Raw genomic sequence first — 22,008 nt, forward strand, 5'->3', positions numbered from 1 at the left:
TGGTTGTTGAAGCCACATACGTCAGCGCTAAACTCCTCCCAAACGGAAGTACGTCACTCGCAAGTGATTCACGAGTCGTGCGTCGCGCCAGAAACAAATATGTTTTCCCCCCAGCGCTGGCTCCGATCTTTCACTCAGGCGTCTCGTCTGGTCTTAAAATGCACTGCTGCCGCCGGCGAAAATGCAGCAAACAGTAAAAGCTGTTTTTTGTAGCATAACCGTCGTAATGCGTTTTTTCGTCTTCTTTTTGATTGCATTCTAAAAACCGCATACACCAATGAGGTAAAATATATTAGCATTTTGGGCGGGAGTAGGAAGATCGGATCGATATCCGATTCGCAGAGACGCATTTACGTGGCCTAATGTAAATGGAACAGTTTTAACAAATCAGATAGCTGTCGGATCAGATCAGAAAAAACACATGAAGTGACCGGGTGTAAAAAGGCCCATAGTTTCAGATAATCACCAAATTACAGAAAGGAGTTTCGTGTGTATCAGAACTGCATCCGGCAAAAAGGATAAAATGCAGATTTGCTGGAAAACGAACATGTAATCCGGCTAAAAGCTTTCGGTCGAGCCGTTCTGAGACTCGTTCAGCTATAAGTGTGAACGAATACGGTCTTATCAGGACACTATCTGTATCCGGATGCGTGTGAACAGATTTAAAGCAGAAAAACGTACTGATTTTGTGAAAGCAGTGTCACAACCGGTACTTATAAAGTTGTGTTTTTTTTGGTGATCCTTGTCTTCCTCTAAACCGTTCCACTTCCTTAACACATTATATAAAGCAAGCCATGGAAGAAGAAATTTATTTCTATAGAAATATAGAACAAAACTATATGTATATTGAGCACACATTAAAAAAAAGTAGTTTTTTTTATAGTAAAGATGATCCGAGATACTCGTGATAGCAGGATGGTCTTTTACAACTGAGCAATCTTCACACTGGAACAGATTGTGTAGATTGTGTTATTGTTATTGTGTAAGTCCCCCTTACTGCACGGTTTGGTACAGGTAACCTCTTTTATAGGCACTCAGTGGATAGAAAGTGGCCACCACAAATTTGCCATCGAACGTACGGCCTGTCAGCAGCCTCTGGGCTTCTTTGGCGTCTCCGGCGTTTGCATACTCGACGAAGACCTGTGAGCAGGAAATGACACCCTGTTGTTCGCACAAACAAACAAACAAACAAACAACAACAAAAAAACACTTTATACCATTTAACCCTTAAGCATGAACTCACTCTCGCATTGCTTACCTGGCCTTTACCGGGATTTTCTTTTGGAATCAACAGCGATAAGACTGATCCATATTTCTGACACTCTTCTCTCATGTCCTCAATAATGTCTGTGAAATGGAAATAAATGTAAAAAATGACTACCTAAGGCAATCCTTAAAAATATTCTTATTTGCCGTAACCTGACCGACCCTGTCAATTTAGGACCGACTAAAAATGTATTTTTATTTTTTTGTTTTAAGTCTGACCGACTTGCCGGTTGTAAATTTGTATTAAGAACGACCTTTTTTTTTTTTTACTCTTCAAACAACTAATACAAAAGCAATAAAATAAAATTAATTATATTTTAGTAAGTATTGCAAATATATAAATTGCTGAGGCCTACATACGAACGAAGGCTAAGTTTTTTCTTTTAAATAAAAACCCATGACGTCATCTATCTTTACACTATTGGTTACCGGATGTCACACTACGGCCTGTGCGTTCACTTCGTCTCATACTATCTCATTCACTGTCAGAGTCGACGGTTCGCGCTCGGTAATGATGGCTGCGGCTGCAGTAAACAAAATGTTCGCGGTCACCGTTCAAAGTCATACGGGTTCGGGCGCCATAATACATCTAAAAAATTCATTAATACAGCTCGACACCGCTTTGCCAGGAACTTCTGCAAAAACTGTGCCCAGCATCAAAAAAAGGTTCGCAATGATGCGCCCGAAGGCACGGGTTGAAGACCAAGTCAGTGACGTCACAATATGCTAATTTGTTTAAATTCATACCTACGTTATCACCATCACCAAAATTTTACTTTTTTTTTTTTTTTTACATTGAAACTTGAAAAAAATATATAGACCTACCTACTGACCCTTTTTTTTTTTTTTACTGTTACTGCAAACCAAAATGGCCTTATCTAAAAATATGTACCACAACAATCAAGTTCATAGTGAAGACTGACAGAATTTAGAGATAATGATAACAATAATGGCAGTTGGATGTAAGCAAATTTAGCATGTTATTGTAACTTCTGTAGTGAGAATAGAGAGCAGGTGAAGGAACACCTGGAAGGGTGGAGGTCTGCTCTGGAAAGAAGAGGAATGAAAGTCAGTTGTAGTTGTAGTGAGACAGAATACGTGTGCATGAGCGGAAGAGAGGGAAGTAGAACAGTGAGGTTACAGGGGACTGAGGTCAAGATGGTGCAGGAGTTTAAGTATTTTGGGGTCAACCGTCCGGTGAGACGGGGAGTGTGGAAAAGAGGTGAAGAGGTGAGTGCAGGTGGGTTGGAGAAAAGTGTCAGGAGTGTTGTGTGAAAGAAGAGGGTCAGAAAGAATCAAAGGAAAGGTGTAGAAGATGGTAGTGAGAGCAGAGATGCTGTATGGGTTAGAGACTGTAGCAGTGAGGAAACGACATGAGGCAGAGATGGAGGTAGCAGATGTTGAGGTTCTCTTTAGGAGTGATGAGGATGGACAGGATTAGGAACGAGCACATCAGAGGGACAGCTCAGGTTGGCTGTTTTGGGGACAAGGTCAGAGAGACTAGATTGAGATGGTTTGGACATGTACAGAGGAGGGAGATGGTTATATTGGTAGAAGGATGTTGGAGATGAAGGCCAAAGAGGAGATATATGGATGTGTTAAATGAGGACATAAAGTTAACTGGAAAAGCCAAAAGTAAACGATTGTAACTTTTGTCTACGTGGCACTGGCAAGAAATTTATCACATATACTCAGATAATGGTCCTGAAGATGCCCTATGTTTTGTCTCACTTCCTGTTTCGCTGTCAGATTTGTTGGCTCATTTACAACCGAACTGTTTGGAGCATTCAAAACTCTTTATACTAGATAATGCTGTATCACAGAGGCAGTAATGTCTATGGTTTAGCCCCGGTGTAAAGTTTTGATCTTGACCTTGCGTTAATACTGGAGATGCCTGAAATCACCATCACACTTACTTTCTTCCTATTCTAGGAAATATACTATATTACACATAGCAGAGATGGGGGAGTCAAGTCGCTAATTTGAGACTTGAGAATTACTTGACAAATATTAAATATAAAAAATTAAATATATATATCGACTTTGACTAGACATTCATGACTTAAGACTTGACTTGGACTTGAGTTAAATGACTCCGAGATGGGGGATTCGACTTGACTCGAGTCAGACTTAGGTCGCAAATTTGAGACTTGCTTGACAAATGTTAAAAAAGACTCGACTTGACATTCATGACTTGAGACTTACGTGTGACTTACTCCCACCTTTGACATATAGTGATTAATATGAAAAACATGTATGCAATTAGCCATTATTAGCATTCTAATAATTAGCATGAACTTGCCTAGGTTTGATTACTGAAGGGAGATTTGGGAAAGGGGATTGGATACCATTCCTAATTCAAATAAACTCATCTCTTTAACTCGGGACTTGTACAGCACAGTGCCACTTTATACACTGTTTACACACCATACCGCACCTGGACACTTTAATAACCATACACATTTATGTATATGTATATTTATGTATATACATTATCTCTTCATATTCTCCATATATTTCATATTTTTATATATATATTTTTTATACAGTTTTCTTATATAGTTTATACTTATATTACTTTATTCTCATTTTATTTTTTGCTTCTTAATACTTTTTTTTTATATTCTTTATTCTCATACTGGACAGTCGCATAAAGCATTTCACTGCATTTTGTACCCTGTATGTATGTGTATGTATGTGACAAATAAAAATTGACTTGATCTTCTTGCTTTTCATTTTAACTGGAGAAATGGACGATCTCTGAACGGTAACACAGACAGGTCCGGAGTGGTTACGTTCATTTCGCATGAACAACCTTTAACCTGTGAATTCGGTAGCTTTGCTCACTGTTGTGAGGCAACAGAAAACGATGAGGAAAAAAAAAAATTCCAATACGATTACTGTAGATTCTCTGTTCTCTCCGAGATTATTTAGAAATCCCTCCAAGTATGTACTATACAGAGGTGAACATGTTGCAGAACATGTCAGAACAGCCTTCCCTTGCCTGATTTTAACAGAAGAAGAAGCTCGAAGACAAACGCTCACCTTCGTATTCATCATCGTTGTGTAAATGACTGTCATCGATCACGTTGAGCAGTCTGAGGATGGGTGTAGGCAGAAGAACCAAGTCGTCGATGTGAGGGGCTGAGAACAAAGCATTTTTCTTAGATTACAACAAGTCAGGGCTTCAGGCTCATGCACGGTACACACTACAATTCTGCCAGATCTACAGATCTAATGACAAATCCTGCCGGATGATTGGAGATCTATACATATTTATATGAGACCACGGTTTATGTAAGGAAAGAAAAAAAAAGATGACTAAACACTCTGAATATTTTCAGTACTTCAACGTACTAAAAGGCATCAGCAGTTCTGTAGCGATAATTCATTTATTCATTCATTCATTTTCTACCGCTTATCCGAACTACCTCGGGTCACGGGGAGCCTGTGCCTATCTCAGGCGTCATCGGGCATCAAGGCAGGATACACCCCATCGTAGTGCCAACCCATCGCAGGGTACACACACTCTCATTCACTCACACACTACGGACAATTTTCTAGAGATGCCAATCAACCTACCATGCATGTCTTTGGACCGGGGGAGGAAACCGGAGTACCCGGAGGAAACCCCCGAGGCACAGGGAGAACATGCAAACTCCACACACACAAGGCAGAGGCGGGAATCGAACCCCCAACCCTGGAGGTGTGAGGCGAACGTGCTAACTAAGCCACCGTGCCCCCCAAGCGATAATTCAATTCAATTCATGTTTATTTCTCTAGCGCTTTTTACAATTGACATTGTCTCAGAGCGGCTTTACAGAACATAAACATAGAACAAAAGGTTAATATAAAGAATAATATAAATATTAATAGAATACAAAATTCAAGATTAATGTTAGATATGTTGATATATGTACATACACATTGTTCACAATGTGTATGTACATACCCCCATTGAGCAAGTCTGAGGTGACTCTGACAGCAGTGGCAAGGAAACACTCCTTTAGATGGTAAGCGATAACTAACACAGGGACACGTGTTTGTCTGGTGAACGTGCCACATAAACAAGTGTGGAGTCTCCGGATTCAGTGCCAGCCATGTAAAAAAAAACATCTGCTTTAACTGAGCTTTCTGACACGGAAAAGTCTACTGAATGAAGAAATCTGTTCGTACGTTTCTCGTGTCAGGCTGCGTTTTTCATCTCAATATCATGAAGAAAGAGAAAGTGAGAGAGAGAGAAGGACTATGAGGGAATGACTCTTTACAGCTATTTAGGGAAGGTTTATTTTGAATAGTTTTCCTTTCCTCCTGATCACAGCAGGCTGATAAAGAAATCTCCGATTTTGCAGGGATGATGTTGCCATAGCGACCAGCCTGGCATATAACAAGCTGTCTTTGCCAGGACCTATCATCTCCGTTATCATCGCAGGCGATCTAAACTTGAGAAAGCCGGTTTGTGACTGAAAAAAGGTCTGAAATGTGATTATACTGCGTCGTGTTGGAAGCGTATCTAGTTGTCCAAGCTGGACCGATTCTCACCTCTTTATAAGTGAAGATATGTTAAACTTTCATACCGAAGGGAATACTGAAGAAGGGGCTGATCAGTGCAGCTTCCGCTGTGCTTCTGCCATTCGGGTTGTGGTGAAGCATGCTGAGGAGAGAAAACGAGAGAAGACGCAGACGTCACGTGGCACGACTATGATCTGTTTAGAAACCTGTGGCCTTTTGAGGGACTGCTGACCTTTTAATGAGATCTCTCAGATGGTAGACAGGGATAGCAGGGTACACCACAGAATTGCTTGAGAAGATGTGATCCACTATTGCAGCACTGTTGTCCTGCAGATGAACACGGAATTGGAAAAAAAAAATTAAGAAATATTTCTTTTTTTAGCTATTTGTACCCGGACATCGAAAGGAAAATAAGATCGACGGGGTGAGTTTATTTCCAAAGCCAGAAAAATACAAATATTTTCAAGGCACTACTGCAAATCACATTGTTGTTGTTTTTTCTCTCTAATACCCCTTTTCCACCAAAAAGAACCGAGTGCTGGTTCAGAGCTAGTGCTGGTTCAAAGTTGGTTCCACTGGCAAACCTTCTAAGAACTGGTTTGCCTTTCCATCGGCTAGAGAGCCGTCACAGAGCCGAGTCTGACATCACTGTATAAGTCTCACGTTAGCGCAGCAGCAGCAAACACAAACACAACAACAATGGCGGATGTTGCTTTACTGTTAATGCTCGTGGCTTTGTGAACCTACATTAACATCCAAACACGGCGAATCCAACGTGTACGTGCAGCTCCGTGTAATTTGTTTAAACGGAGGTTGCAATCGATAAAGTACATATTACTTTATCATTAACATTAAAGTTAGCCTTAGCATGTAGCTACATACTATCATGTGTGCTGATAATTGATCATATTGCGGTAAAGTAAAAGTGTATTAAACATTAGTATACTTAAGGTACATTATCAAATGCGCTAACATTAACCCCGCCCACAGCCCCTGATGCAAGCGGTTCTTAAGTCGTGACCAGCAACGTTTTGGTGCTACTTAAGAACCACTTTTCCTGGTTCAGAGCCGGTGCTTTGGCTGTCGAAAAAGAAAGAACTGGTTCTAAATTAGGGCTCTGGCTCTGAACCAGCACTCAAACTGCCTCTGTGGAAAAGGGGCATTAATGTCTACTAACTTTAAGTCAAACACTTGCACACATTACTCCTAACATGCTAATCTTTCAAAGATACACCAGAACATCGATCCAGGCTCACCTTCCATTCCTGAGACTTGACGGTTTCTTTTAGTTTGATTCCTGAGAACATTTCCAGCAGAATGATGCCCAGGCTCCACAGATCCACAGCAGTGGTACAGCCTGAGTCTCCCTCCAGCCCTGCCTGAGCCAGTGAGTTCTGTAGCTCAGCCTCAGGGGCTCGGTACCCATCTGTCTGGATGTATTTCACATCCTGCAATAAACAATAAATAAAGAATATATCGATATATAATGATTCCAACGCACACTAAATGTGTGTCTAAATGTGACACGAAGTGAGGCCTTCTTGAATTCAAAAGACGTGCACGTCTAAAAGTTTCGTGTCTGCATGCCGATTTCTGTAAAGCTGTTTTTTTTTTGGGGGGGGACTTAAAATAAAAAAATATAAACTCCCAAATAAAACTAAGATTAGTGTTTAAAATTAATATGGTTTTGGTTTCTCAGCAAGCAAGCGCCGGACAGCCAGCATTATTCATTATTATTCGTTTCTATTCAGGTTTCTGAAACCGGAAAATGTACAATTTACAATTATTTTTTTAACATTTATCTTCAGATTATTGTGTCCTAAAGATTGTTTCTGCAGTTCCTGGCTGTTCAAGAACAACAACGCCTAGAGTGATTCATAGAAGACGAACGAATCTCTTTCGAATCTTTAATACTGTAGCGTCTTGTACCAGTCATTTTAGATTTCATGTCCCAGGCACCCTAAATTTCAACATCTACTCCTCAATTAACCGATGAGCAACCCAGTTTTACACCCACACCTGGCTCCAGAATGTCTGGAGTCTCCACAAAGACCAGATAACCCCATGCGGCTCATTGGGGCCTGCAAACAGAACTCTCACACACACACACACACACACACACACACACACACACACACACACACACACACACAACACAATGGGACATTCCGTTTACTAATAAAACCCAAGATAAGGTACTCTAAGGTTCTCATTCTTATAACCCTTTTTGTAATGTGTTTCTTCTTTTAAGGCTTGCCTGACTTAAAATTATTTGCTCCTTAATTTCCTGACAAGGGTGTATTTTATTCATGTGTCAGAAAACAACATTGTATTTTAACATCCGTTATACTCTATCATCATATCTTACTGATCATGGCATGTTAATGTATACCTGTTCTAATGCCGTATGCCCCTTTAAGGTCTGATGTCAGAATGTATACGAAGCTATCGTTTTCTTTTTACTTCCCTAATGAAAGTGCATCTTGTTTATGTTTCATTTGTGTTTCTTTGCCTTTATCTTTGCCTTGATTAATGATCTATGTATGTAATGTACCGCTGCCTTCATACCGTCATTACCCTTCATGTTTAGTATCCAAATGACCACAAAATTATCGGTTATTCATTTTTCAAGCACTGGTGTATTTTATTTGAGCACGAAAGGCGCCATACCATCTTAATACACCCTGGATCAAACTTTAAAGTCATCTAAAAGTTTGATAGCTAAACCACGCCCACAGACACCTGAAACAAAGGGAGTTTTTCCCTTCAAAATACTGACCGAAGTATTGGTCATCTTCCCAAAGATGGGTGGAGTTCGCGACCTTTAAATTTTCAGAAACACCACTAATCCGTGGTCAGACTTCAGGAACAGCTTCAAGACGACTCCATCTTCCTTCAAAGAAGTTCCAGCAAGCTTCACTTCCAAGAACGACAACTGCTCTGATCTTCAGGAGAACTTGGAAGAACGTCTGACCCTACCCTAACTGACTTTTCAGAGATTTCTCTGTTGCATCCGGACTCTTGTGCAGTAAGCCAATGCAAGTAACCGTTTCCTTTACCAACCAATTTAGATGCGGAATTTTAAGTAGGAATCTTTCATTGAATCTTAAGGTGAATTTAAGGTGAGTTTCTGTGACGATTTCCCAGTTAGGGTGTGATTAATTTTTGAGTCTAAGCTTGCCATTCCTTTCCTTCCTTTCCCCAATTTTAATTTCTTTTGTTTTATTTTATTTTCATCTTCATTTTCCCTATTTCTTTTGTTTGTTTGTGTAGTTAGTTTTATGTTGTGTTTGTCTCATTCATTAAATGTCAATTTTGAGCCACAGGTGATTTGTCTCTGAGTGTCGCTCACAAATTAAGGTACCTGCAACATCGGGTCTGAACTACATGCTCTATTGAGTTAATTTAATTTAAATTACGGTATACAGTAAAAGAAGAGCGAATCTTTCTTGGCCGGGAAGATACCGCCTTCATAGAATAAAGGTACACGGCCTGTTCGCCGGACAAACAGACCAAATAATCGTAACCTTAATTCCAGTACCGTTAATTTCAACTTAGGTTAAAATATTTAGAAGTCACTATAACACGTTATAGTCACTTATAAATATTTACCTTGCTTCTCGAGCCAAAATCGCTACAATACTAAAGAAAGGGAAATCTGTAAAGTCCATAAAATAAAAGGAGCGATTTGAAAAATAAAAGATGATTTTAGCTGAAATCAAATAAATAAATAATTCCTGAAATTTAATACATGTAATGTAAAACCCAAAGCATCACCCAGCTCTATTTTAAAGCATCAGCAGTCTCGGTTTACGGTAGCCGGGTGCTTTGATACACAACCCGAGGCGAGGTGTCGGGTGTGGTGACGAATTAAGTTATAAGAATATGCATAGGTGTTGAATGACAAAAGGGATCCTACAGAAGAATTGAAGTTATAATACGCGATCTTTGCCGAACCAAAAGAAGTCTTTAAGATGATCGTGTTTCAAAGCAACAGCGCGACTAAACACATAGTGCTTGCTGTTAACTGAGCTTAAAATATTTAACTACACACAAAAAAAAAAAAACCTGGTCAACAGCTAATTAGTCGCTTGGTGCTGCACTGTCTCCATCCTCCCGATTATCCAGTGTCACACGCTTTAACTGGGGTTCTTCTAGTCCCTGTAGAGTGTCACATGGTACAGTAAGCACTAAAGAAGCTTACTAAAAAAGAGAACAGGAACGAAATCCGATAACACACTACAGTAGTCTACATATGTATAGGTCTAAGGGATTTTATTTCCTATTTACACTTACTCATACAAAAGCTTTCCACCACTGATTTATCAAAATCAAGTTCCAGCTGTAACTATGACATTAAACACCGTTTTATCTAAATTTGGTGGAAGCCGGAGAACAATACCAAAAGAGCGCTAAAATAGAACAGGCTTTCCGGCTCTGCTAAAGGAAAGCTCGGCTCACATCTACCTCCTCACCTGGTGCCCCTCTTTAAAGCTGAGCCCAAAATCGATGAGCTTGAAGGACTCGTCATCAGGGCTCCAGAGAATGTTGCGAGGCTTGAGGTCAGCGTGCACGTATCCCTCTCGGTGCAGGAAGCACAGCGCCTCCAGGACATCACGAGCGCAGTGCTGGATCAGCCACATGGAGTGGCCTTGACTGCTTCCTCTCACCAGCAAATCTGACACGCTCACATCCAGAAGCTCCAGCAGCAAGCAGCGTGTCGCTACGCCGAGCTGGTTGTGATTGGTGAACACACCATACAGCGTCACTGAGAAGAAACACACAGAATATCAACTTGAATGAATTCCTGTCTGTGACTTGTGTAAGTACCCCCCCCCCCAAGTTGTCACTTATTTATATTTAATGTGTGGATAATACTCTAACTATAACTGCACCAGAACTTGAACAACAGAACAATCCCTGAATCCCAGGGTTTGAGTCCACATGTTCTCCCTGTGCTTTCCTGTGGTTTCTTCCAGGTACTCCAGTTTCCTCCCCAAGTCCAAACACATGTTTGGTATGCTGTTTGCTATTTCTAAATTGTCCATAGTGAATGAGTGAATAAGTGTGTGTGCACCAAACATTCAGAGTGCCTGATTTGTTTGTTTTGGGAATGTGATAGCCTTGCGATTAAGGCTTCGGACTACCGACTGGAAGGTTGCGAGTTCGAATACCAGGTCCACCAAGCTGCACTGCTGGGCCCCTGAGCAAGGCCCTTAACCATCAGTTGCATAGAAAATGGGAAGGGCATCAGCCAAATGCCAAAAACTTAAAAGAGTGTCAACCGCCATGTTCCGTGAGTCCCCTGAGAACTCGGCGGCAGTTTCCCTGTAACTACGCATGGGATAAAACCATAGAAGGAGCGATGAAGGAGTCATATAATCACCAATCCTGATTCTTTCTGCTTTCTGGATCTCCCTGTTCTATCCTGATGCTCTACATTTGCTTACGGCTTCCTTCATATAGAAACGTGTATATTTACCTGCCCTTTATCAGGTTCTACTTCTGTCTGCAATCATGCTGCAGTGACAGTTTCAGAAATAACCCATCATACAGAGCTAAGGCAATGCATCTCACTGCACACACTCCTTGATCTACTCTACTAGCTGTTTATTTTTTAAGATTATACCCTGTGAACACAACACTAACAGTGTAGATCAGCCTTACCGATATTTTTATGGCCCTGGATGTCCTCTAGCACGGATCTTTCTTTGAGATAGCCGTAATCCCCGCCTTGTGTATCCAGCAGGAACTCTTTCACAGCAGCAGAGCTGGACCTGACCGAGCTCACCTGGTACACAGAAGCAGAACCTCCCTGTCCCAGCCGAGCCTGTACCTTCCAGATCTCCCCAAAGACTTCAAACAGAACCGGCTGCATGACCTGATCCACCTTCTCTGATGGCGCTACAGGTCCTGGTGTGTTCGCGTTCGGACTGGACATTCTGCAGTCAGCTAGCGTTCAGTGCTGCTTCATAAGAGCGGATAATCAGCAGGATTATTGTTAATTCTAACGCATTAGTATCTGACACAGTTGACTATTAGCATGATGTGCTCTGGTTCTGGTCCAGTGAGCACCTGTTGTAGCTAAGATAAGCTAAGCTAAGCTAACATTAGAATTAGCTATCTAAGTAAGTGGTGTCGCACTTCATAAATAAATAAATAAATAAATAAATTCACGCCGTAACCGAGGCTCATTATTCACGGCATACTTCACAAGACGCCTGACAGACTAAATACCCGAACTTTATATTTTTGGAGCTGAGTTAAATTTGGTTCAGGGTTTGTAAACATTCTTGCCATTGTTTTGGCAGCCATTGTTCCGGAAATGAGGTCATATTACGAGCTATACTACTTCCGTAACACACACACACACACACACACACACACACACACACACACACACACACACACACACACACACACACACACACACACACACACACACACACACACACACACACACACACACACACACACACACACACACACACACACACACACACACACAGGGGTGCTAAAATTTCAGCTAAAGTAGATCTTCCATGGACTATAGGTCGAACATAACAGTGAAACTGTTCACAGGTTAAAACTGTTAAAATGCATTTTAAGAGTTGTGGCATGTAGCAAGATTAACTAAACTAAAATTAAAACCAGTGTTTTATAGGAGGTGGTTATTTAATATAGGCCCAAGTAATTTAAATATACATGATATCCACTTAATAAATATTAAATATAATAGAACATTAAATATAATATAGTTATACAGTTTTAATAAAAGGGGGGCACGGAGGCTTAGTGGTTAGCACGTTTGCCTCACACCTCCAGGGTTGGGGGTTCGATTCCCGCCTCCCCCCTTGTGTGTGTGGAGTTTGCATGTTCTCCCCGTGCCTCGAGGGTTTCCTCACGGTACTCCGGTTTCCTCCCCCGGTCCAAAGACATGCATGGTAGGTCGATTGGCATCTCTGGAAAATTGTTCGTAGTGTGTGAGTGAATGAGAGTGTGTGTGCCCTGCGATGGGTTGGCACTCCGTCCAGGGTGTATCCTGCCTTGATGCCCGATGACGCCTGAGATAGGCACAGGCCCCCTGTGACCCGAGAAGTTTGGATAAGCGGTAGAGAATGAATGAATGAATGAATGAGTTTTAATAAAAAATCAAGAAACATTTCAATTCATAAATTTGAATTATGAGCCCTGAACACATACCAGCACCATCCATTTTATTAGGAACTGGACACCTGTAGTACACTATAGTACACCTGCAGTACACTATAGTACACCTGCAGTACACTATAGTACACCTGCAGTATACCTACAGTACACCTACAGTACACCTGAAGTACACCTGCAGTATACCTACAGTACACTTGAAGTACACCTGTGGTACATTATAGTACACCTGCAGTATACCTACAGTACACTTGAAGTACACCTGTGGTACATTATAGTACACCCGCAGAATACCTACAGTACACTTGAAGTACACCTGTGGTACACCTGAAGTACACGATAGTACACCTGCAGTACACCTGCAGTACACACACATATATATAGGGAAAAGTGTGATGTCTGTGACTTTAACAGTCACATGGTTGTTGTTGACAGATCAGTTGGTTTGAGTATTTAATTAAATACAATGGTGATGAGAAAAGGCCTTTATTGAGTGCAAGTTCAGTGGGTGGAATCCTTTGCTGATAAAAGAGTTCAGAAAAGGAATATTGCCAGATTAGTTTGAGCTGTCAGTTTAAGCTGTGAGTTTAAGTAACGCATGTAAGCACACTTTTCAACCATGTACATACATAAGACATCAACCTTAGAGAAGTGGGCAAATTGGACATATGAGTAAGTAAGATTATTTGGCTTCTTCTTCTGAAGATTATTATTATTATTATTATTATTATTATTATTATTTAACAGCAATGTTACTACTACTACTAATACTAATGTGGAATGTGGTAGCTCAGTGGTTAAGACTGCTGATCGGAAGGTCATTGGTTTGAATCCCAGGACCACCAAGTTGCCACTGCAAGGCCCTCAATTGCTCAGGTGTATAAACGGAAATAAAAAATTTAAGTCACTCTGGATAAGAGTGTCTGCTAAATGCTGTAAATGTAATAATAATAATAATAATAATAATAATAATAATAATAATAATAATAATAATAATGTAATTGAGGTTAATACAAATGATTTAATTATATTTATAATGTATATTTACCACATCTTTTAGTTTTCTTATTCCACCCTTTACACAACTCAATAAAGCTACAAACAGCATCATACACACTGGATAATCTGGTCTATTTTAGGTTTTATGTACACATCCCACTTCCTTCTGCCGTGTTATTGGCTGGAAGTGTCCCTTCTTCAGCAATACGATTGGATAATATGTCATACCAGATTCTATTAGCCAATCACAGAGCAGGAGGCGGAACTTATTGACATGACGGGCGGTTTCCTGGGTGATACTTCGGTGCCACGTCAAATGACGGAAACGTGAGGTGGATTCTATTCGGGGGTGTGGAGGAGGTGTGGAGGGGTGTTATAGTAAAGACGGAGGGAGCTGGGACTCTGTCATTAGGAAGAGAAACGAGCTGAGAGCTAAACGTCTGGTCCAGCGATTGTCTGCAACTACACATGAGGTAAGAATAGAGTTAGTGCGTTTTTATATGGGTTAGCTTTGTTTAGCATGTTTAGCTTGTTTAGCTTCGAGAGCACATTGTTCTTCCTGCACAACTCTCTCTCTCTCTCTCTCTCTCTCTCTCTGTGTCTCTCTCTCTCTTTCTCTGTGTCTCTCTCTTTCTCTGTGTCTCTCTCTCTTTCTGTCTCTCTCACCCTCTTCCCCTCCTCTCTCCCTCTCTCTCTCTCTTTCCCTCCTTCTCGCTCTCTCTCTGTCCGTCTCTCTCTGTCTGTCTCTCTGTCCCTCTCTTTCCCTCCTTCTCTGTCAGTCTGTCTTTCCCTCCTCTCTCTCCCTCTTTCCCTCCTTCTCTCTCTCTCTGTCTCTCTCTTTTCCTCTTTCTCTCTCTGTCTGTCTCTGTCTTTCTCTCTCTGTCTCTCTCTTTCCCTCCTTCTCTCTCTGTCTGTCTGTCTTTCTCTCTCTGTCTCTCTCTTTCCCTCCTTCTCTCTCTGTCTGTCTGTCTTTCTCTCTCTGTCTCTCTCTTTCCCTCTTTGTCTCTCTGTCTCTCTCTGTCTGTCTCTCTCTCTCTCTGTCTCTCTCTCTGTCTCTCTCTCTCTTTTCCTCTTTCTCTCTCTCTCTCTCTCTGTCTCTCTCTCTGTGTGTCTCTCTCTTTCCCTCCTTCTCTCTCTGTCTTTCTCTCTCTGTCTCTCTCTTTCCCTCCTTCTCTGTCTGTCTGTCTCTCTCTCTGTCTCTCTCTCTCTCTCTCTCTCTCTCTCTCTCTCTCTCTCTATTATCCGACCTTTCGCACCAGTTTAGTTATCTACCCCTTGTTTGTTAAAGAAGCCACCACACCAGTTTGTCTGTCTAATCTCTTCCCTCTAGTCACTAAAGCTTTGGTCGTCTAGTCAACAGACCACGCCCCTCACAGCAATGCTATTATAACACGTAAGCTTGACCACGCCCCTTTATTAATAGAGTTATTTAATTAGTTCAGCGTGTACACGCTTTTCACAATAATGTTACTAAGTGCAAGTGCTGTTACATTCATCATCTTTCTACCTGTTGAATTGTCAAATCTGATTGGTCAGAAGTCACTAGGTTATCGTTTCTATAGTAACCACTCATTCATAAAAAAAAAATTGATTATGTAACTGATTTATTTAATTGTTTATATGAGGAAGCCGAAAGCTTTCCTGTTGCTTTCGAGTAACTTGACAAGTTGCATTTTTTTTTTTTTTTGTCTTACTAACTTACAAGAAGAGTAAAATGACGAGGCTCAGTCGGGAACTACAGTTTTATAGCAGCTATATTATCAGTTATAATAGGAATTATCTTAATACATTAAATGTAACTCTAAACGGATAAAAAAAATAAACATGATGTATTGTTGTTGTTTTTTTTTTTATTTAATAGATGGCAAATTGCTGTAAGATGAATAAATCATTTCAGGAAAATAATCTCATTTGCGCTCGGAACAGTAGGCCAGCTTCATTTTTATTAATGCAGTGCAATCAATGTTTGGTGCTGTTTCATTCCATGCACTATTAGAATAGTGTTGTACTTACAGGCACTATTAGCATTTATATGAGGAAGCTATCTGTAAATTCTTCTATGTTTATTTAAGGAGTTTCCAGGAGTCTCACAATCACAGGAATGTGATCAGGACCGAAACCTTTCCTGTTGCTTTCGAGTAACTTGACAAGTTGCATTTTTTTTCTTTTACTAATTTGCAAGAAGAGGAAAATGACGAGGCTCAGTAGCCTCATAGCCTAGGAACTACCGTTTTATAGCAGCTATATTATCAGTCATAATAGGAATTATCTTAATACATTAAATGTAACTCTAAACGGGTAAAAAAAAAAAAACATGTATTGCTTATTTTAAAAAATGTAATGGATGGCAATTTGCTGTAAGAGGAATAAATCATTTCAGGAAACTAATCTCATTTGCGCTCGGAACAGTAGGCCAGCTTCATTTTTATTAATGCAGTGCAATCCATGTTTTAGTCCTTACTTAACGTTGTAATGACTAATAGTGGGTCAATTTCTTATAGACCTAAATAATAGCTGTATGCGTGTTAAAACTGAAGGAATAAATCATATCTTTTGTCTCTTTTCGTAAACAGCACATAAATATCGTACCTGGTTATCATAAAAATGCAGGTCAGGGTAATAAAGGCACGTGCTTGCCCGGAACTCAACACAACTGTTTAACCTTATCAGTACTCTTGTCTTCATAGCCTGTATAAAGACATTCGTGTCTCTATCTGTGATTATCTTCATGTGTCATACTTTATTCTTCCAGATTTCACCTTGTAAACATGGAGAAGAAATTGGCTGAGACTCTGACCGAGGCTGGTCAGTCCCATCTGCTGCAGTTCTGGGACCGGCTAAGTCCAGAGGAACAAGCAGAGCTGGATCAAGAGCTCAAGGCTATGGACTTTCAGGAGATCAACACCTTCTTTAAGAAGGCTATGGAGACCTCTAGTCAGACCAAGCAAGAGAAGGTGGACAGCAGGATGGAGCCAGTGCCTCGTGAGGTTCTGGGCAGCGTGACACGTGACCGCGAGTATCTCAAAGATTGGGAAGAAGAAGGTTAGACTAAGACTAAGAGTGTGCGGTTCCTCGACATGAGTTTCAAATCAACAGTAGCTTTTAGTTAGTAATGAAATATTTAGGGCCTATATATATATTAGTTGATATATAGTTATTATATTGTTGATCCATTTTCCAGTTCGTAGAGCACATCTGGGACTACATACATCTGGTTCTAGTTAGAACTGACGTAACTGGTGTCCTTCTATTGTTTTCATGAGGTCATTCAGCATTGTGTCAAGACTGAATCACCCCCCCCCCCCCCCCTTTTTACTAAAGTTCAGAGTCTAGCGTCATTCTGAAGGTTTCCATTTCCCACACATCGTGTGTGTTTGTCTTTGTGTGGGCGTGAGGATAAGCAAGGAAAACTAAGAAACCGAATGTATGCTAAAGGCTGAATATGGCTAGCTGATGATAAAGGGAACTGCAGTTTATATAAGATAAGTGTGCCATGTTATCAAGGTGTGTCTTCCTACAATTCAGGACAGTGAATTTATAGTAGTAATAATGTGGCTTATAAATCCAGTGAATTTAAGGTCCTTATTTGCACGTACACGTTTGTTTGTTTTTGGATACAGTGTTCAAATAATTTATTACATATTATGATCCGTATAAAGAAAAATAGGCATAAATATAAGATTATGGCAACTTTTTTGAAAGATTGTGTAAACATTTGGTTGTAAGACGATTTTCTTTGCCCTTCTATTTATTATCTTGGCCCCGTTAGTGAACAAACGGATCGCTATGTTAAATAACAGTGTTTCTGTTTATTTAATGACACTTTGGAGGGAAAAAAAATGGTAAAAAGTAACCCGAGCACTCGGTCATGTCCGCAGGTCTGCGACGTATCGCTCAGAATGAAGTAGCGGTTCTGCTTCTGGCTGGAGGTCAGGGGACCAGACTGGGGGTCACGTACCCTAAAGGCATGTATGACGTCGGCCTTCCCTCACACAAAACCCTGTTCCAGATCCAGGCCGAGCGAATCATCAGACTGCAGCAGCTCGCAAAGGAGAAATACGGCACCGAGTGCTGGATCCCATGGTGAGGTTATTGACAACATCACAGTTTAGAGATAGACGAGTAAAGTTACTTTATGATGTTAGCTTAATATCCTTAGTTAATATCCTTGTTGATTTTAGTATAGATTGTACAATAACTTGCATTCAATGAACTGTTAACACTGATATCATGCTGAGAGGACCAATTGTAACATTGTTATTCACACTGTTATTCACCACAACATTTCTTCTTTAGTCCAAATTCAAGTGAATAAAAATCCACAACAATACTGTAATAGTGTAAAGCGAAGACAAAGCATTTTGGAAGGAGTCTCCAGTGTCCGTGTTTTGTAGCAGTCAATAAGTTTTCCACCACAAGAAAGTCCGGCCAAGTTTATACTTTTGATTTATTTTTTGTTTGTTTGTTTGTCATGTAAACTTTAAGAAAGAGAAACCATTAGGCTGGTGAAGGATCAACCGTTCATAGCTGCTTTAACACAAACGGTTACAGGATCGAACTTATTACAGTAGTTACACATCAATGTACGTAACTCTAAATAGATCTGACAGTAAGCATGTGACGTGCCATTCATGAATAAACCAAAAGTATAAAACATTGACATGACTGTGGCATGAAAGGAATAAAACACTTCAATGTTATTGAAGTCAAGTCAAGTTTATTTATAAAGCACTTTTTAAAAAAAAAAAAACAAGAAGTGTTTGTCAAAGTGCTGTACATACAGAAAGTCCACATGGTTTATTAATACAAACACCCAAATAACAGAAAAATACTTAAGACACAATAAAACAATAAAAGAAAGCAGCTCTCGCATGGCATCGTACGCCAGACTGTAAAAATAAGTTTTTAGAAAGAAAGCTTTGAAAGATAACAAGTTTCATATCGCACCCTGTTACACCGTCCTACATTTACTGTATTTTTTTCTACCGCCGCACATAACGCCACGTTTTTTTTTTCTTTACATAAACGCACTCTACTTAAAGCTATAGCTTTATCTTAAGCTTGTACACAACACTGACTCTCAGAAAATGTCACCATATTAACGCTTACACATGGTTTCGTTATTTGTCTTTGTGGCCTGTCTACTATTAGGATACCTGCAAAATAGCTGTAATTATAGGAACGATCACATAATAGAACATGGAACATGGTATATAAAATCAGTCAACATCTTCAGATAAACTACAGTCTATCTACTTCATTAGATGTCCCCAATAATGCTGAAGTGTAAATTTAAGGGTTCGTTCCTGACTAAAGAAAATGCGAAGGAAAAAAAATCTATTTCCTTTTGTCCATTTACTTTTTTTCCCCCCTACTGAAAAACTCCCCAGCAGGAAGCTTGTGAATAATATAGCAGAATTAGAAATGAGGTTGACCTGCAATCAGCACGCCGTCCTGCAGGAAGTAGGTCGGACCTGCGGCGTGCGGTTTTTCCCCCTCGGATGACTTCTGAACGGCCGCAGTTCAAATCTGGTCACGTACATCAAATCCTATCGCACCATCATGACTCTCTTAAGGAAATGAAACCATTAAATCTCACAAGTCAGAAATAATTAAATTCAGGCATGTTTGGAATGAGGAAATATTTTATATTAAGCATGATAATTCGTTTCACACGGATGTGTTTGTTATTGCGGTTTGGAATTTAATTAAAAAAACTATTTGCATGTCTATGATGTGAAAAAGTCACCGTTTCTGGCCCTTTTTTTTCCACGTCAGGTACATCATGACGAGCGGAAGAACAATGGAGTCGACTGAAAAGTTCTTTTCCAAGCACAAGTACTTTGGCCTGAAGAAAGAGAACGTGATCTTCTTCCAGCAGGGCATGCTTCCTGCCATGGACTTCAACGGCAAGATCATACTCGAAAGCAAAGGAAAACTCTCCATGGCACCAGGTGAACTTTTACAAAACCCCAGTATTTACAGTGGCATGCATACATTTTCACCCACCTTTGACCTTTTCCAGTGCTTGTAGTGTTTCCACTTTAACTGAAAATGGGCTTAAAGGGATGTTTTACCATTTGGTTCACGTCGAATATTTCTAAGTGTTAGAGAGATTCATTTTGACACAAAGGTTAATCAGATGAAGAAAAAAAATGTTGGTTGCATAAGTATTTATTCTTGTGGTTCGTTATATCTCTGATCGGTTTCGTAACAAAAGAGGTTTCTCCTGGGTGGGTTGTTAGCCCTCCGCAGAATAGTCGGGTTGGTGGGGCTGCCACCTCACAGCGTACCGACATGCTGGGGTCTTTGTTTGTCTGGAACCTACCCTGGAGACCGGCCCGCCTAGGGTGACCCTACCAGGAGCGAGCTCCCGATGGTATCGCTCTCCAGGGTCACTGGAACACGCAAGCTCCCTCGCCACGTCAAGGCCAGACCCGAGAGAATTTTGTGTATCTGGGATCCATAGTGACAGACAATGGGGACATAAAACCATAGAACCCTGGCTGCGTCAGCTCTGCAGTCTCTCTGGAAACCACTCTGGCGGCACCAGAATATCTCACACAAGATGAAGCTCCGGATTTACAACTCGGCAGTGCTCTCCATCCTGCTATATGGCTCGGAGACTTGGCCCTTAAACAAGACACTGGCTGCAAGATTAGATGGCTTTGATAGCAGGGCTCTCAGAACCATCGAGAACATCAGGTGGCCCCAGCGGGTTTCCAATCAAATGCTTAGAGCCCGCACGTGCCAGCCCAGAGCATCCTCCCAGACTGGAGACGACCACGAGGTAAACCCCACACCCTATGGCTTGACATCCTTGCGGGCGACCTTCAACAATAAGGAGTTGCTATAGAGGATGCAGAGCAGCTGGCACAAGACCGTCAGTGCTGGAAACAACTAGTTCATCTGGTCGGCTCAACGCACAGGGATGGGACACCCCCCTACCCATCGCAGGAGCCAAATTGAATTGATTGAATTGGTTCATTATATGTTAATGTTAAATTTACAATTTTACAGTTGCTCTTATCCTTAGAGACTCACATTATTTTATTTATAATAAGCTGAACAGCTGAAGGCTAAGAGACTTGTTCGAGGGCCAAAGATTAGCAGCGTGGCAGTGGTGGGATTTGAACTCATGACCTTCTGATCCATAGTCACGATGACTTTCTTCTTGAGTCATTGTACTGTTTTGTACTGTGTACTTTACTCGAGTGTTATTGAAATTGAGCATTTGCGCTATTACTCGGATAAAAGCTATTTTTACTATATACATTACTTTTAATGTTCATCTCAAAACTCCATGAGATTTCCCCCGATTTCACATTTTAAGCCAGTCACGTCCTAAGCTCAGGGTGACCTGGCACCCAAAATCCTGTATAGAACCTGCATGGTGAATACATGCCATACTACGAATGTGAGCGCTATTAATAATTAGGATAGCACTTAGCATTAGGATGGAAAAAAAGTATGTCTTGAACCTTGTGCTTGATTCGGTTTAGTGGCCTGTGTAACTAGGAAAAGATATAAAGCACTCAGCTTTTCTTAAGATCGCAAATAACGATCACGTTGTTCATCGTTCATGAGTTTGTTGTGGGTCATTTACCGCTTTGATTAGCCGTAGTGAGTTACAGGAACTGAACATTTGAACACAGGATATTGCCGCTGTATGTACCGAGTGTTAACTTTTGTTCTATGGGCCATGTATTTCCACCTCATTAAGTTCCAAGATTTAATAGGATCCAAATTGCTTTCTAATTTAATGTGATCAAAAAATATTCACTTCATGAACCGTGCTCGTTTCATCAGATGGCAACGGAGGACTTTACCGAGCACTGGGAGTGTATAAGATCGTGGAGGACATGGAGAGAAGAGGAATCGGCTACATACACATCTACTGCGTGGACAACATCCTGGTGAAGGTGGCCGATCCTGCCTTCGTTGGGTTTTGTGTGCGCAAAGGAGCGGACTGCGGTGCCAAGGTGAGCGACGATCACAGACCTCGTACAGTCATCTGAGTTCACCTTCCTACCCTGTGCAGTTTACAATCTGTCTGTATAATGT

The 22,008-nt window shown here is 40.8% G+C and overlaps 2 protein-coding genes across 4 annotated transcripts in view; one reads left to right on the forward strand and one right to left on the reverse strand.

Annotated features, from left to right (window-relative positions):
* Positions 1-793: 793 nt before the first annotated feature.
* uhmk1 (U2AF homology motif (UHM) kinase 1) lies at positions 794-12,118 on the reverse strand. The gene is made up of 8 exons (XM_027154437.2): positions 11,446-12,118; positions 10,254-10,546; positions 7,035-7,226; positions 6,011-6,105; positions 5,844-5,920; positions 4,312-4,410; positions 1,259-1,347; positions 794-1,140 (listed from the first exon to the last, which is right to left on the reverse strand). The coding sequence occupies exons 1-8, from the start codon at positions 11,717-11,719 to the stop codon at positions 994-996; spliced, it is 1,266 nt and encodes a 421-aa protein (XP_027010238.2). The 5' UTR covers positions 11,720-12,118; the 3' UTR covers positions 794-993.
* Positions 12,119-14,259: 2,141 nt separating this feature from the next.
* Positions 14,260-22,008, forward strand: part of uap1 (UDP-N-acetylglucosamine pyrophosphorylase 1) — a 15,571-nt gene continuing 7,822 nt past the window's right edge. For all 3 annotated transcript variants that reach the window (XM_027154434.2, XM_027154436.2, XM_047813658.1), the window contains exons 1-5: positions 14,260-14,417; positions 16,697-16,986; positions 17,823-18,027; positions 19,723-19,898; positions 21,754-21,926. In XM_027154434.2, the coding sequence (XP_027010235.1) occupies positions 14,413-14,417; positions 16,697-16,986; positions 17,823-18,027; positions 19,723-19,898; positions 21,754-21,926 (849 nt within the window). In that variant the 5' untranslated portion in view covers positions 14,260-14,412. The remainder of the gene's footprint in view (positions 14,418-16,696; positions 16,987-17,822; positions 18,028-19,722; positions 19,899-21,753; positions 21,927-22,008) is intronic.

Source organism: Tachysurus fulvidraco, chromosome 5, assembly GCF_022655615.1.
Source record: "Tachysurus fulvidraco isolate hzauxx_2018 chromosome 5, HZAU_PFXX_2.0, whole genome shotgun sequence".
In the NCBI taxonomy this organism is placed as follows: Eukaryota; Metazoa; Chordata; class Actinopteri; order Siluriformes; family Bagridae; genus Tachysurus; species Tachysurus fulvidraco.

Excerpts from the sequence above, each read along its gene's own strand:
- uhmk1 (XM_027154437.2), bottom strand. The coding sequence starts at position 11,719 with ATGTCCAGTCCGAACGCGAACACACCAGGACCTGTAGCGCCATCAGAG. Across the intron at positions 10,547-11,445 it reads CCAGGGCCATAAAAATATCG|TGACGCTGTATGGTGTGTTC; the intron begins GTAAGGCTGATC and ends GTTTCTTCTCAG. Across the intron at positions 7,227-10,253 it reads GCTTTAAAGAGGGGCACCAG|GATGTGAAATACATCCAGAC; the intron begins GTGAGGAGGTAG and ends TGTTTATTGCAG.